Consider the following 13,476-nt stretch of genomic DNA (forward strand, 5'->3'; position numbering starts at 1 on the left):
TGGGAGATCGGCAGATGGATTGGTGCAGCGGCTGCAGTGATGTGGACACTGTACCAGTCTGCTGTGGTGAAGAGAGAGCTGAGTGTAAAAGCGAAGCTCTCAATTTACCGGTCAATCTACGCACCTACCCTCACCTATGGTCACGAGCTGTGGGTAGTGACCGAAAGAACGAGATCGCGAATACAAACAGCGGAAATGAGCTTCCTCCGAAAGGTGGCTGGCCTCTCCCTTAGAGATAGGTTGAGAAGTTCGGCCATTTGGGAGGGGCTCAGAGTAGAGCCGCTGCTGCTCCACAGCCAGTTGAGGTGGTTCGGGCATCTGACAAGGATACCTCCTGGGCGAGGTTTTCCGGGCATGTCCCACTGGGAGGAGGCCCCGGGGCAGACCCAGGACATGCTGGAGAGATTATATCTCTCGGCTGGCCTGGGAAGGCCTTGGTGTTCCCCCGGATAAGCTTTGGAGAGGGAGGTCTGGGCTTCTTTGCTTGGGCTGTTGCCCCCGCGACCCAGCCCCGGATAAGCGGAAGAAAATGGATGGATGGATGGATACTTTCATTATTTACAAAAACATTATCTGCCAAGCCATAGTTTTATGTCAGAGCTTCACATGTAACTGACACTTGGCGCTCAGATGTATTTGTGCAAGCTCAGCAGTTCATTCCTAGACTAATCCATCATAATCATCATCAAATAAGAGACAAAAAGAGGGGGATATTTCTGCTACTACTGTATGGAGGATATTGGTGCTAATGTAATGGCAGGATCCTCTGCTGCCTGGTGGTATTGGCATCGATCAGCAGCAAAGCTACTGAAGGGCAATAAGATGAATGGACTATGGAAGCAATCGCCCAACTCTAATGCCTGACATCTAGGGTGACTGCTAACACCGCCCAAACTTTTGGGACTCCAAACGTTAGTCAACAGTAGCCTGCCTCCGTGAAGTGGAACTGAGAATTACTCTGCTAAGTAATTTGTATTTGCATATTTATCACAATTACACATTTGAGATGCTTAAACTAATTTTAATATTAGTAGACGTTAACATGATGAAGCACAAAATGTAGTTTTTAAATGATGATTTCATTTATTAAGGGAAAGAAAGCTATGTTAGCCTACCTGATCCTGCATGGACAAAGTTGTTGCCCATAAACCTAAATGTGCCACCCTTACCCCAAGAACTGCAAGAAAATGTTTGTGATAACTGACAATGAATCGGTCACATCGCTGTGGAGGAATTTTGGTCCACTATCTCAGACTGAAGTCTGGACTTTGACTAGGCCACTCCAAAAACTTAATTTCATGTGTTTTTTAAGGTGGCCTTGCAGGTGTGTTATGGATCATTGTCCTGCTGTACAACCCAAGAACACTCAGGGCACAAACTGATAACTGGACATTTCCTTTCAGACTTTTCTGGTAAAGAGCAGAATTCATGGTTCCGTCAATGACAGCAAGTCGTCCAGGTCCTAAAGCAGCCCCACACCATCACACTACTCCAACCATGTTTTCTGCTGGTAAGAGGTTTTTGGGGTTTTTTTCAGATGAAACACTATATCAATTTTCTGCCAGGTGTAACAGAGCTCAGACCTTCCAAAAAGTGCAATATTCATCTCGTCAGTCGACAGAATTTAATTTTGTTACGCGGGTCATTCCTGAGAAGGTTCACCACTGTTCGACATTTTCTCCATTTATGGATAACGGCCCTGGCAAAGCCTTAAACTCAGCTGTCCAAAAATGTGGTTAATTACAGTTAATTCATGATTTAACAAAGGGGGCAATTACCTTTTCACTTGCCAGGTAGACTTAGCTAGCTTTTCCCTTAATACATGAAATCATTATTTAAAGGTTTTTGCATTTACTCTGGTTATCTTAATCTTTAATGCTCTGAAACGTGTAAATTTGACAATTTTGCAAGAAAACATGCAAATAGTTTTTCACAGCACCGTAAAATTTGAAAAATGCTTTCAGTCGCTTTGATTCGATGGACTAAGAACATAATCTCTGACCTCCTTGCAAAAAAGGTCTTTTCATTGGAGTGCTATTCTGCAAAGCAGGTTGTAACAGAAAGAGGCTTACCTGCTGTGACTCACTCGACTTAAAGGCATCTTTGAGGATTTCCACAGCTCGTGATGGATCTACATATTTCCTCTTGGAGCCCACCATGAGAGAGAAAAGGTTCCTCAGCTCCTGCATGAAGGGCAGGTTCCTGTGCTCCTGGACAAAGAATACAATCCGTGTCAACAATTGAGTGGATCAAACTTACTGAAGACAAGCAATCTAGGTCATAAACAAAAGGCATCTTCTCAATTATTATTAAAAAATGAAGGCAAAGCTAAAGTATCAAAAGTATGTTTCCATTAATATCCAAAAACGAATGCTAGGTGTCATTTTAAATGAATGGAGAGACTGAACTGGCTTTGATATCCATGTTTTTGTTCCTTTTCAAGCGTTGTTTATTTCTGTCAAACACCTGACATAATGCGGCTTGATGTAGGAGCAGTCCAAGAAGTCTGAGCTGCAGTTTGAATAAAACTGTAATATTTTAGTAATCTGTCAATTACCTCTAATTAGCTGCTATGCCAAGCTATGCTAAGCTAGTTAGTGTTCCACCCTCTGACACGCTGCTGACATGTGGTCAACATCAAAACAACACAGCAGTGGCCAAAACAAAAACTCTGAGGTTTCAAATATTGAGAAGGCTTCATTGGAGCCATCTTCTACCGTTCTTTTAAAATTTACATTTTAATATTACTCAACATAGGTTTGTGTTCATGCATATTATTTTAAATATATATATTTTTTGACTTTGTAATAGTTTCAACTGTGTTTTTCATAACATGTCAAAACACAGAGAAAATACATACAATCTTTAAGTAAAGAAATTATACATACAGACTTTGAGTTCCTTATCTTTAACATCAGCAATGACAGCGCAGTGACATAATGCCAACAAGATGCAGGGTTTGAAAGCAGACTACAAAAAGCTCACTTGTTTTTCTGTTCAGGGGTGTTTATGTAAAGATTAGATTCCAGCCTGTAGCAATGTAGCACTAAAGCAAAAGGTCAGTGATTAAAACAGAGGGAAGTGAGATGAAGGGATGACCACCCCAAACTATGCTTCTAGAGCAGAGGCTTAGACCAGATTAGCAACAGCCGACTAAACCTACGGTGAGGGCTCTGTAAGAAAAAGGTGTGAAGACATCCTGGGAACTACACTGCTAGTACATCGGTGTGTGTGTGACAAGATGAATTTGAAATTATTTTTTTTAAAAAGCTCCTGGATCAATCATAACACATCTGCTCTGCATGCTGATCTCTATCCTGGCAGATAAATACCAAGACTTCAAACATTTCACGCCAGTCAGCACTTCTTACAGCTTGCTAGCAGTCAGTTAAGTTAACTGTCAGGGGGCAAAATGATAAGCTGGAGTGACCTTAGGGCACGATCGCCAGCTGTTGAATGATGGCAAATGTTTCTAAGAAGGTCAAACCCTCAGAGCTAAAGCACTGCTAGCTGTGACAGGCTGTAGCGGCACTGCTATTATATAAATGGGATATGAAGCAGGGCAGTCAACTGAACTTGAAAGCCTTGGACGACATCATGCACAGACTTAATAATCGGTGCTTCGCTTTACCCTGTCGGATCTGAAGAGGTAGGGCTCTCACCTTTTGATTACGAGGCAGGTCGTGGACTCTGGCTGGTGGTGAGTAATTGAGCACCAGCCTCTGGAACTCGAGCAAGTTGAACAGAGACTTGAGGTTGAAGAAGGATGAAGAAAAATGAGTGAAATCTTGCATACAGGAAGGTATGTATTACTGATGACAAATCTGCAATATCTGTGTGATGCTGTCGTATCAATATGCACCAAAATCTCTGAGGACTGTTTCCAGCATATAGTTGAATTTATACCACAAAGAATTAAAGAAGCTATGAAGCCAAACGGGCTTCTAACTCAATATTAACAAGGTACACCTAATAAAGTGGCCAGTCAGTGTACACTTCTATGATAAACTGATTTATCCATGAATGTCTTTTGCATTTGTCACACAGAAAAAGTTTTACAACAAGAATTTGACTAAATCTAGTAAACATTTAAGAATATTACGTGATTAATATTAATAAGACACAGCCTGTAAGTACTTAAATATGTAAAACAAACATTTACCATGGAAGGGAATGGGATATACTCATACCCTTTATTCCTTTTTTCATATGTGTTATTACTATAGAGACAAGAACATGGTCTATCAGAGATATCATATTTCATCTATATTTATTTTCCCCGTTCATCCTCATCCTCTTCTACCTCTGACACCGTTTCCCTCCACTGCTTGAATCACTTTCAGCTCACCATTAAATTATATTAGTGAGCTGAATTATATTAGCAACAAGACAGAAAAAATGACTTTGGTTAAAATTATGGATCACAAGTATGTTGCTTTGCCTAGTGAGATTTACAAATTTCACCTGCAAATTGTGCTTAACTAGGTGAAAACGATTTAACGTTTCACCAGAATGGCGATTCCCTCTAAAAGAAACCACATTTGGTTCACATAATAGAATTTAATGTTTAATGTTTAATGTTTTATTAATTCAGAAAAACTGATCTGTATTTGCCTGATATGGCTTCAAATCTTTGTCATTACACAGAAGCTTTAGCAGTGAGCCGACTCCTTGGGTCACGTTGGGTTTATTTTCTACAACTTCCTAAATAAACAAATGCTTTCATTGAAAGCTCAAGTTGTTTACAGTTACATTCTGACTTCCCTTCCAGCTATCATGGCCCACCCCATTAAATACTGTGATAAAAGACACTAAAGAGGAAACGGTCACTACATCAGATTCTGGTGCGACTTGTTACAAATATGAAAACTATAAATATTGCAGAGCACGCAGCAAATTTATTGATGCTTTGTAAATGCATTTTTTTTTTTATTAAAAGCCATTATAAATGTTTCTTTTTTTTTTAAAAAAAGTCCACTGGAGCTCTTTGAACATAAAACATTATCATAATTTGAATTTAGAAAAGAGAAACTTGTTTACTCCTGTTCTTCTAACTGCAGTGGTGTCAGGTTTAAGGAGCACCTTCTACTCCACAGTAGGGGTAAGATTAAACACTGGTGCCAAGCACCATGTGATAGTGTATCCAATGTTGATCTACCATATTTCACCTTAGGTCACATTTTACCACTCAGTTCCCAGCATACAAGAAGCTGGGTCTTGTTGACATATTCTTGCACCCAGGATTAAGGATTTAGACTCTTTAACAGTCTATTCACTCCTACTTAAGCTGACTGCTGCAGATTACAGCAGTGATATTTGCTTCATAAGCAGGGATGCATTAAGGAATCTCAAGGCCAAGAACTCAGAAGCCTTCATAAATCTCCTTTAGCAAAAACAATTTTAAAAAAAAGTTAATAAATAGCAGTAAAAGAAACAGCAAAGAGTCCAGCTGACAAACAAAAAGGGCTTTCAATTTGAAACAATCCTGTTCACTTGCTTTTGAGCCCTCAGGAAGTACATGTGTCCACTTGTGTGTGCCTACCTGAATGACCGCGCTGAACCAGCAGGTATTGCCGACATTTTTCAGGCCCACAGGGCAGTTGTCTATCCTCTTCCTGTCGTGTGGGTTGGGTGAGTCGCTCCATACCTCTGTGTGAGTGCGCTTCAGACTCGCTTTGTTTTCTGCTATACTGGCCTCCAAAACTCTGGAAAAGCAGGAAGGAAATAAAAACAAGATAGAGGGAATGAACTTGTGTGTGGGTCACTACATCACCTGCTGCTGGTTATTTACTCTGCATCTCCCAAAAGGTCAAATTTCTTTCGCTCTACTCATCTGCTAAAAAACTGTCGGACAACACAAAGGCTCATCCTGATGGCCACTGTGCTTCAGTTGAACTGGGGTTTAAAATGCAAAATAACCTCCACATACTTATTACATAGTAGCGGACCATCAAGTACCATTCTGGATGGTGGCCAAAAATATATAAATAATAAAACAAAATTATTGGTCAAATAGTCACTGCAGTATTACTCCTGAGAAATAGACGGGTTGTGTAACACATGAATTTTCTCTCTGATATAAATTATTTACTATTAAACAGATAACATATACTGCAAAGACACAGCAACTATTTGACCTGACCTAGTTCTATTTATTACAACAGGGATCATGTGTTTCACAATACAAGAGTAAGTATAGTACTTTCTTGGCTTGGCTTCTCATGTCTATTGTATAGTCTCGCTTATTCTCTAACCCTAAGAGAGTGTCCCAGATTTGTTCTCTAAAAACCTAAAGAAGAATTATGGATTTGATCAACTGGTCCCTTAATGAAATTGACAACTCCTGGGCTTGGGAGAGCCTGATTGTCCTGCGGAGACGTTTGCTGCCGGATACTCGATGGTCGGTTGCGTCAGGTGTCTGGCGACACTCTTGATGGAGGACATTGAACGACATCTACCGATTCGGAAGCATGATAACAGAGTTCTGGCTGACTGGAGCTGGCTCGGACCGGGCTTATCGAAGAACAAGAAGCAGCTACAGCTGTTCAAAATTCCACAAGGCTGGCCGACATGATAGACGATGGGCAGGGCTGTGAGTATTCAGACTGTGTTTTTGAACGCAATGTGGATAAGATCTTGGAGAAGCTCATGGCTCTGCTATATGGATAACATCTTTAGGAAGAACAACAGGAATTGAGAGACCTGTGACCAGTGACGGACATTAGACCAATTGTAAAATTGGATGCAGTTTGTTCACACTAACCAAAACAACTACCATCTTCATGTCATGCGGCCCCCCTGGCACCAGCTGGATGCTCAAGGCAAAAGCTGACAGGAATAACAATTCTCCTTTAGATAATAAGACTGTGGTGTGACTTTCTCCCTCCTCATTCAAGGCCCCCTGCGTCGACCGAAGATTGTTGACTTTTGCCTAACCGGGCGAAGGGACACTTTCTCTTGGCTGAACACGGAACACACACACTCCTACGCACACATATGCATGTACACTGACACAGACCTACACTCACCCCCCACCCCCTTCGAAGCTTATGTCTTCTATGTAGTGAGTTTCCCACGCGTGGGGCTAATAAAGGTTATCTTATCTTCACACCCAGGGAAAAGATGGAGACCGTGTGGGTGAAGTAAAGTGTGGATTTCTTAAAATATCGTTTCCTGTCAAAGTTGTTGTCAGTCGCTGATACCTGCTGATGGCCTGCTCTTCATCAGTGATGCCCGTCTCCCTAAATGCCCGGTTGGATTCCTCCAAGCTGAGGGCAATGGCCCTCTGCAAGTCATCTTTATCATCTCCAGTCAGGTCAATCACATCTGCATCAACAAAGCACACACGACAGCAATTTGGTTTGGATCAACACTAACATGCAACCATCATTTACACTCTGGATACTTAGTGTCATGGACTAAGACTTTGTGTTGGTCAAGTGCGGTGTGTTGAATAACACAATAATGATGTGAAACATGCCATTTTAATACAGATATCCAAGTTTCTCACACATTTAAATTCTAATTATGACAGGGTCCGGATACATGTGCACGTGTAACAGGAGGCAAATATATGCTCTGTTATATTATTTATATGTTAACAACATTCATGAAATGCTCATTTTGCCAACTGAATCAGCCAGCTACCCATCCAGTGACAACCCTTGACCCGCAGACATAGTCCAACCACACTGGTAGCTGGTGCAGGGTCTGGGTATAGAGCATCTCCAGGGCTATTCAAGACTACTGTAGCAAGTATAGTCGTGGAATATGGACTTGGAGACAGTCCAGCCATGCTATGAGAGACTGGAAAAAATCCAAGTTGAATGATATGAAGGACTGCAACAGCAGTAACTTGTTCAGCAAATCATGTGATGAAGCAACCAAAGATGAGAAAGGGATGCTTGTTAGCAGTGACTGAAATTTGAAAATAAGAACAGGATTGTTTACAAGTGCATCAAAATGCTAAAATCCCCTTAAGTTAAATATACTTGATTAGCTTAGTCAGCTCTTAATTTATGTGAGTGTTGAAGTGAGCATGTCTACTTGTGGGGCCACTGGATGTTGACGTGCTGTTCTGAAACTATAACAGCACCAAAACTTGAACCAAGCTACTCACTCGTGTCTGCCTGGCTGCCCACGCTGATGTATCTGTCGCTGGCCACCTGGGACGTCTGGTAGTAAGTGGTCTCATCTTGTTGAGGAACCTTGGCATTCTTCTCTGTCAGAAAGGCCACGGCTTCACCCAGGTCTCCATTACTCACCTGCAGCAACAGCATGTTTAGGTTAATGTCTCCATGTAATTTAAAGAAAATTATTAGCTGCAGGGAAAGACTAGAGAACCTCAAAAACGCCTGCATTTAATACAAAGTAAAACTTTGCTCTGGGAGAAATGACTGCACAGCGTAACTTGTGTCAACAGTCTCATTAGAATAAACTGAACCTAAGTTTAAGACAGAAAACTCTCACATTTCCCACTGAAAAAATATCTACTGTAAACACACAATATCCCTGACTTTTCCAGTTTTTAGCCTGTGTTTCAAAATGTACCTGCAGGGCCTGCTGAAGCAACTGTACATCTGTGGTGCCTGTGACCTCCCTCAACTGGTTCAGTAGTGTCTGCTGGTGCTGTTGAAGAAGAAAAATCATCAAGAGGGTGTTGATAACAGATCCTGAAAATGATGGAAACTATATTTTACAGGTCCAACTTCTTCTTCAAAACACAAAAACCCCGTCACTGGCTTTCCCCCCTTAACTGGGATGAAAAGCCAACAACTCAGTTAAATCAATAAATAACTTACTCTTAACTCATAAGAATGTACAGACGTGTATTGGCAGCTAGATGATTTACAAAAAGCACAGCATGTTAATCAATCCCATCTAAGGGTATATGGGAAGGCTCGATATTTAGTGGGAGTTGTTTAATCATTTAAAGATTTTATCATAATGGTCTCCGGGAAATTGTAGTTGGCATCTTTCAGTGTCCCTGCCACTTCATGGATAAAATGATTAAGAAAAAAAAATAGGCAGATTAACAATAACAAAATTATTCATTAGCTGGATTCCTCGGGGGAGGGCACAGACAAACATTGCACTAGCTGTCCACAGTGTTCCTCAGAGACTGATTCAAATTATCAGGAGTGTTTAACTATCTTGTGCGCTCCTATCGCTCACCTGGTTGAGCAGGTAACACATATGCAGGAAGCCTGCAGGAGCATGGCTTTGACCCTGTCCCTTACCATTCACTGTTTCACAGTCCCATGTACTCTCGACTACGCTGTCCAATAAAAGGTAAAAAATAAAAATAAAAAAGGCCAGCCCAATTAAAGAAAAAAGTGTTTAACTGAACATTGATTAATCAATAACATCCACAGCCACACCAAAGTCACTTTTGCCTCACATTAAATGATCTTGAACAGTTCTCTTACATGATATTAGGCTAACAGCTGCAGTCAGGACACTATTTATGTAGACTGTATTATAGTAGTAATAATAATTACAAAATTAATAATACGCTGTCTGTCTATCTATAGATGGATAGTCTATTACAGACAGACAGATGCAATTCTTTAACTCAAATATAGTAACTTTTTAAAACTCAAAGTTCAAAAACGATTTTTAGTTATTTTCTGCTGGACCTTGCTGCAGCCCCCTAAACAAAAAAACAACAACTTCCCACTAAAAGTCTGCTTTCATTTGATTGGCTGCCTCTTGAAAACAACAACAGCAGGTGGTTGGAGCTTTGGCGTGTGCCTAAGACCACATCAGGCAAGGTTTCTGGATTGTGTTTGTTGCAGTAACAACACAGTGTGAAAGGCAGTGCACCTGTGGTAAATGAAATTATTAATATCATGTAAATTTTGTAACGATAAACAACTTGAACATCCGATACAGACGTCATAAGTCTTGACTGAGAGGTCTACAGACTGTAGCTTTCACAGGTGGAACAGGCGACTGACAAGAAAATTAGTTTAAAGGGCTCTTTCATGATTTAGGACTCATTATTGTATGTTATTTACACACTATAAGCTAATTGCACAACAAACACCCATGGCAACGTTGTGCACCACCTATGCGAAAAACATTTCTAAACACTTTCAATGGTGTTGCTCCAGCTACGACACAAAAAGCAGTGAAAAAGAGTGATGTCTGGGAGCACGGCATATCACAAAGCAGCAGGTGTTCTGAGCTATGCTGTTGCACAGTAAACAAACCAGGACAACAACTCCAATTACCAAAAATACTGAATTCTTAATCTTAGATATCAGAGCTGGAAAGCTTGTTGATGCATCGTATACTAATACCATGTAGTTGTGTTTTTGTAACTGCAATACACTACAGGAAGCTATGGGGGCAGTATCACCTCTATCGTCTGCCAAGACTGCACTCAGTACTAACGAAGAAGGACATAGCCTGAGCAGCAAGACAGGAGGAGAGAGAATTTTAAAAATGTGAAAGCATTTAACAGAAAACTAAGAGCTAAATGCAGACTATGCAAAGTGGAACTTTCCTAACATGACAGCACTACTGCAGTGCACGAGTGTATCAAACACCAGCACCATGGAGCTGCGACCTCGAATGTGAATGGGTCCATTTTAGTGTGTCGCGTTGATACTTTGTTTATGTTAATATTGTACAGTTGGAAACTTCCCCGGATGATGGTTGCTAAACGAACCCCATTTCAGTTTTGTTAGCTAATGAGTGAAATGCGATAGTAAACCATTAAACTGGAGTAGTTACGCTGTCTCTTTGTTTTTGTCTCATATTAATGTTAGCGTTTATTCTGAATAATAAACCTCTTCCACCTAATGTTAGGTAGTTAATCTGAGGGTTGGACAACACCACCTAATTATATACATATAATCAAATACACTGTTTAACTGGCATTAAACACTACACCATCTGAAAAACACACTGGTCATGGTCTTTTCTGATTCTGTTTGGTTGTTTTACTAGTATTAAGCAAAAGCGTATAGATGAATTTGCCCTGTAAAGAGGCTCATGCACCTCTCAAATGGCTGAAGTCATGACAGAAAGCATCTTTAGCAGGTTTTCAGCAGCTGGGAACATCATCTCAAAGATAAGAGCAAGCCTCACTCCAGAGCATGTCCACTGCAATCGTGAATTCATGCACTGACTCATCTGTAAGTTATGGAAACGTGTTATTTTAGACTGAGAAAAAAATCTTTTTGATTTAATTTGAAGCTTTATTTGACCTTATGGACAAAAACCATTTTATTTTCCTAATTGCACTTTAAATACTTTTTGTTTAAATACCACTAACACTTTAATTTGCATTATCTTTACCAATTTCATTTGTATTCTGACACTCCTATTGAGTAATGTTAAAGATACATTCAAATTCATATGTTTCCTGAATGATTATTTTCATTTGCTGTGGGAAGAGACAACAGGGTGATACTGACAGGTGGGCAGACCTGAGTAGGTGAGGTACTGGAGTCTAGAACAGGAGGTTTTTTGCCCACAGGAAGCAGAGATAAGAGTTCTTGAAATAATTGCTGACTAATTAACAAATTGAATCATCATCAGAATGCATGATGATCAAAAGTAGGGCTGTGCCATATCATGACATCCAAAATAACCCAAAAGTTTCAAAGTGTTAATCAGGTATTATATACTTCTACGTAAACATTTCCAAACACTACAAAGTCTACTTGTGCGCCTACATTTGCTCTGTCACTACTATTGTCTATAATGCTGCTGGTAACTTGTAGCAACAGATTCACACTTCAGATTAGGTAGTGTGTCATCAATGACTGCAGCTCCTTAGAAAAGGAGGATGGAAAACTCCCCTCACTTGGTTTCTAGTAATAAATGCTACTGCCTGAAGGCTGCAAACACCAATAAACTTAGGTTTGTTTTTTCCTGTGTCGTCATATAATTACCACAAATTTCACTGAAATGTCATGATAGAATTTTGAGACCAAGACAGCTCTAAGACTAAGGCTGTTCAGTAAAAAACCTCAGATTTGCACCAGCCATATCTTATTATCCTCAAGTAAGATACTCACTTCCTCCAGCTCTAAGGAGGTTTTTCTCTACAAGGCTGGAGGCTTAACTTCTGTTTCTGATGGATGTTATGTGATTTTTCCCTGTGCTTCTGTCAACCCTCAAGAGTAAATGTTTTTGCAGAGTCAGTCAAAAGTTAACACCTTGCAGCAACAGAATATACAACAAGTCCAATTTGCCTGCAATAACCTTTCAAGTTTATAAAACGAGAATACGCAGCTGACAGGAATACACGCTTCCTATCAACCTTCTAGAGGAAGTGATACTCTGACTTTTGGCCTGTCACTACAGAGAACAACTAATCTTACTTAAGCTTAACAAGTACTAACATGCGAGGACCAATGTCTAAAATAAAACATGAGTCAGAAACTGCTCATATGCTTCCTCACACCCGCTTCAGTTGTCATAACATTTAAACAATATTTGTAAGTCCACAGTGAAGACAGCTTTTCTCTAAGGCTTCTGTTACAGCAGGCCTGTTGTGAATGGTAAGGCATGGTGAGTGGTAAAGAAAGCACTGATACAAAGGTAGTCGTAGTGCGGTGGCTCATGCACCTATCCTAATCTAATGAAAACAGAGCTTCTGAAAAGGTTGTCCCAGAGTGAAAACCTTAGGAAGCTCTCATTTCTGTGTTTACATATGGATAAGGAAAATGAAGCTCTTGTCTTGCATTCCTTAAAAACCTATGCACCTGTCTTTTTTTGACGTAAGAACTCTGTACCTTGTTTTTGTTGTTCCCGTTAGGCTTTTGACTGGCTGACATTTCACCACCTGTTGCTATGGCATAACCATGACATTGTTCCTTTGCATTTTCACATGGATGTAGATTCTTTTGAAAATGAAAGCAGAAAATCCTTGTTTAAAAACAAAAAGATACCTATGTACATGTGGAAGCAGCCCAGGACAAGAAATGTGAAGGAAGTTGCACCTGTGACAGATATGGGCCAAGACTACCACAAGAACAGTTGCTCAGACACGCACACACGTTTTAAAGCAGATTTTTTTTGTTTTGTTTGGGGGGGGGGGACGACACAACCAGACAGGATCAGAAGTCTTTTCAAATTTTCTCATCTTGCTATCTACAGGTCTCTGCATGAAAACCAGCACCACACCCTGAGTGTTGATGGAGCACAACTGACTACAGCGATATCCCAAAACACACTAATCTGCTTTCAAAACAAATCAGACCCAAACTACTTTATACATATACTCCAATCAGAATCAGCAGAAACCCTACATATTTATTAACACAAGACAAACAATCTATTACAGTTAGGACTGCCACGATTAGTCGACTAGTCACGATTACGTCGACTATCAAAATCGTCGACGACTGATTTAATAGTCGACGCGTCGTTTGAAGCTTTGTAAGATCACAAAAGACGCAGGAATAAGTAGCAGGATTTAAGAGTGTAATAACGGACTGAAACAGAAGATGGTAGCAC

At 40.3% G+C, this 13,476-nt stretch overlaps 1 protein-coding gene across 5 annotated transcripts in view; it reads right to left on the reverse strand.

The window, feature by feature from the left end:
- usp25 (ubiquitin specific peptidase 25) overlaps positions 1-13,476 on the reverse strand; it is a 33,907-nt gene that overhangs the window by 17,296 nt on the left and 3,135 nt on the right. For all 5 annotated transcript variants that reach the window (XM_042218820.1, XM_005935976.3, XM_005935975.2 and 2 more), the window contains exons 2-7: positions 8,551-8,628; positions 8,120-8,264; positions 7,203-7,326; positions 5,543-5,705; positions 3,663-3,749; positions 2,073-2,210 (exon numbers count right to left, since the gene is read on the reverse strand). In XM_042218820.1, coding sequence (XP_042074754.1) covers positions 2,073-2,210; positions 3,663-3,749; positions 5,543-5,705; positions 7,203-7,326; positions 8,120-8,264; positions 8,551-8,628 — 735 coding nt within the window. The remainder of the gene's footprint in view (positions 1-2,072; positions 2,211-3,662; positions 3,750-5,542; positions 5,706-7,202; positions 7,327-8,119; positions 8,265-8,550; positions 8,629-13,476) is intronic.

Source organism: Haplochromis burtoni, unplaced genomic scaffold (genome assembly GCF_018398535.1).
Source record: "Haplochromis burtoni strain Fernald_Lab_line unplaced genomic scaffold, NCSU_Asbu1 Contig_24, whole genome shotgun sequence".
NCBI classification, from domain to species: domain Eukaryota; kingdom Metazoa; phylum Chordata; class Actinopteri; order Cichliformes; family Cichlidae; genus Haplochromis; species Haplochromis burtoni.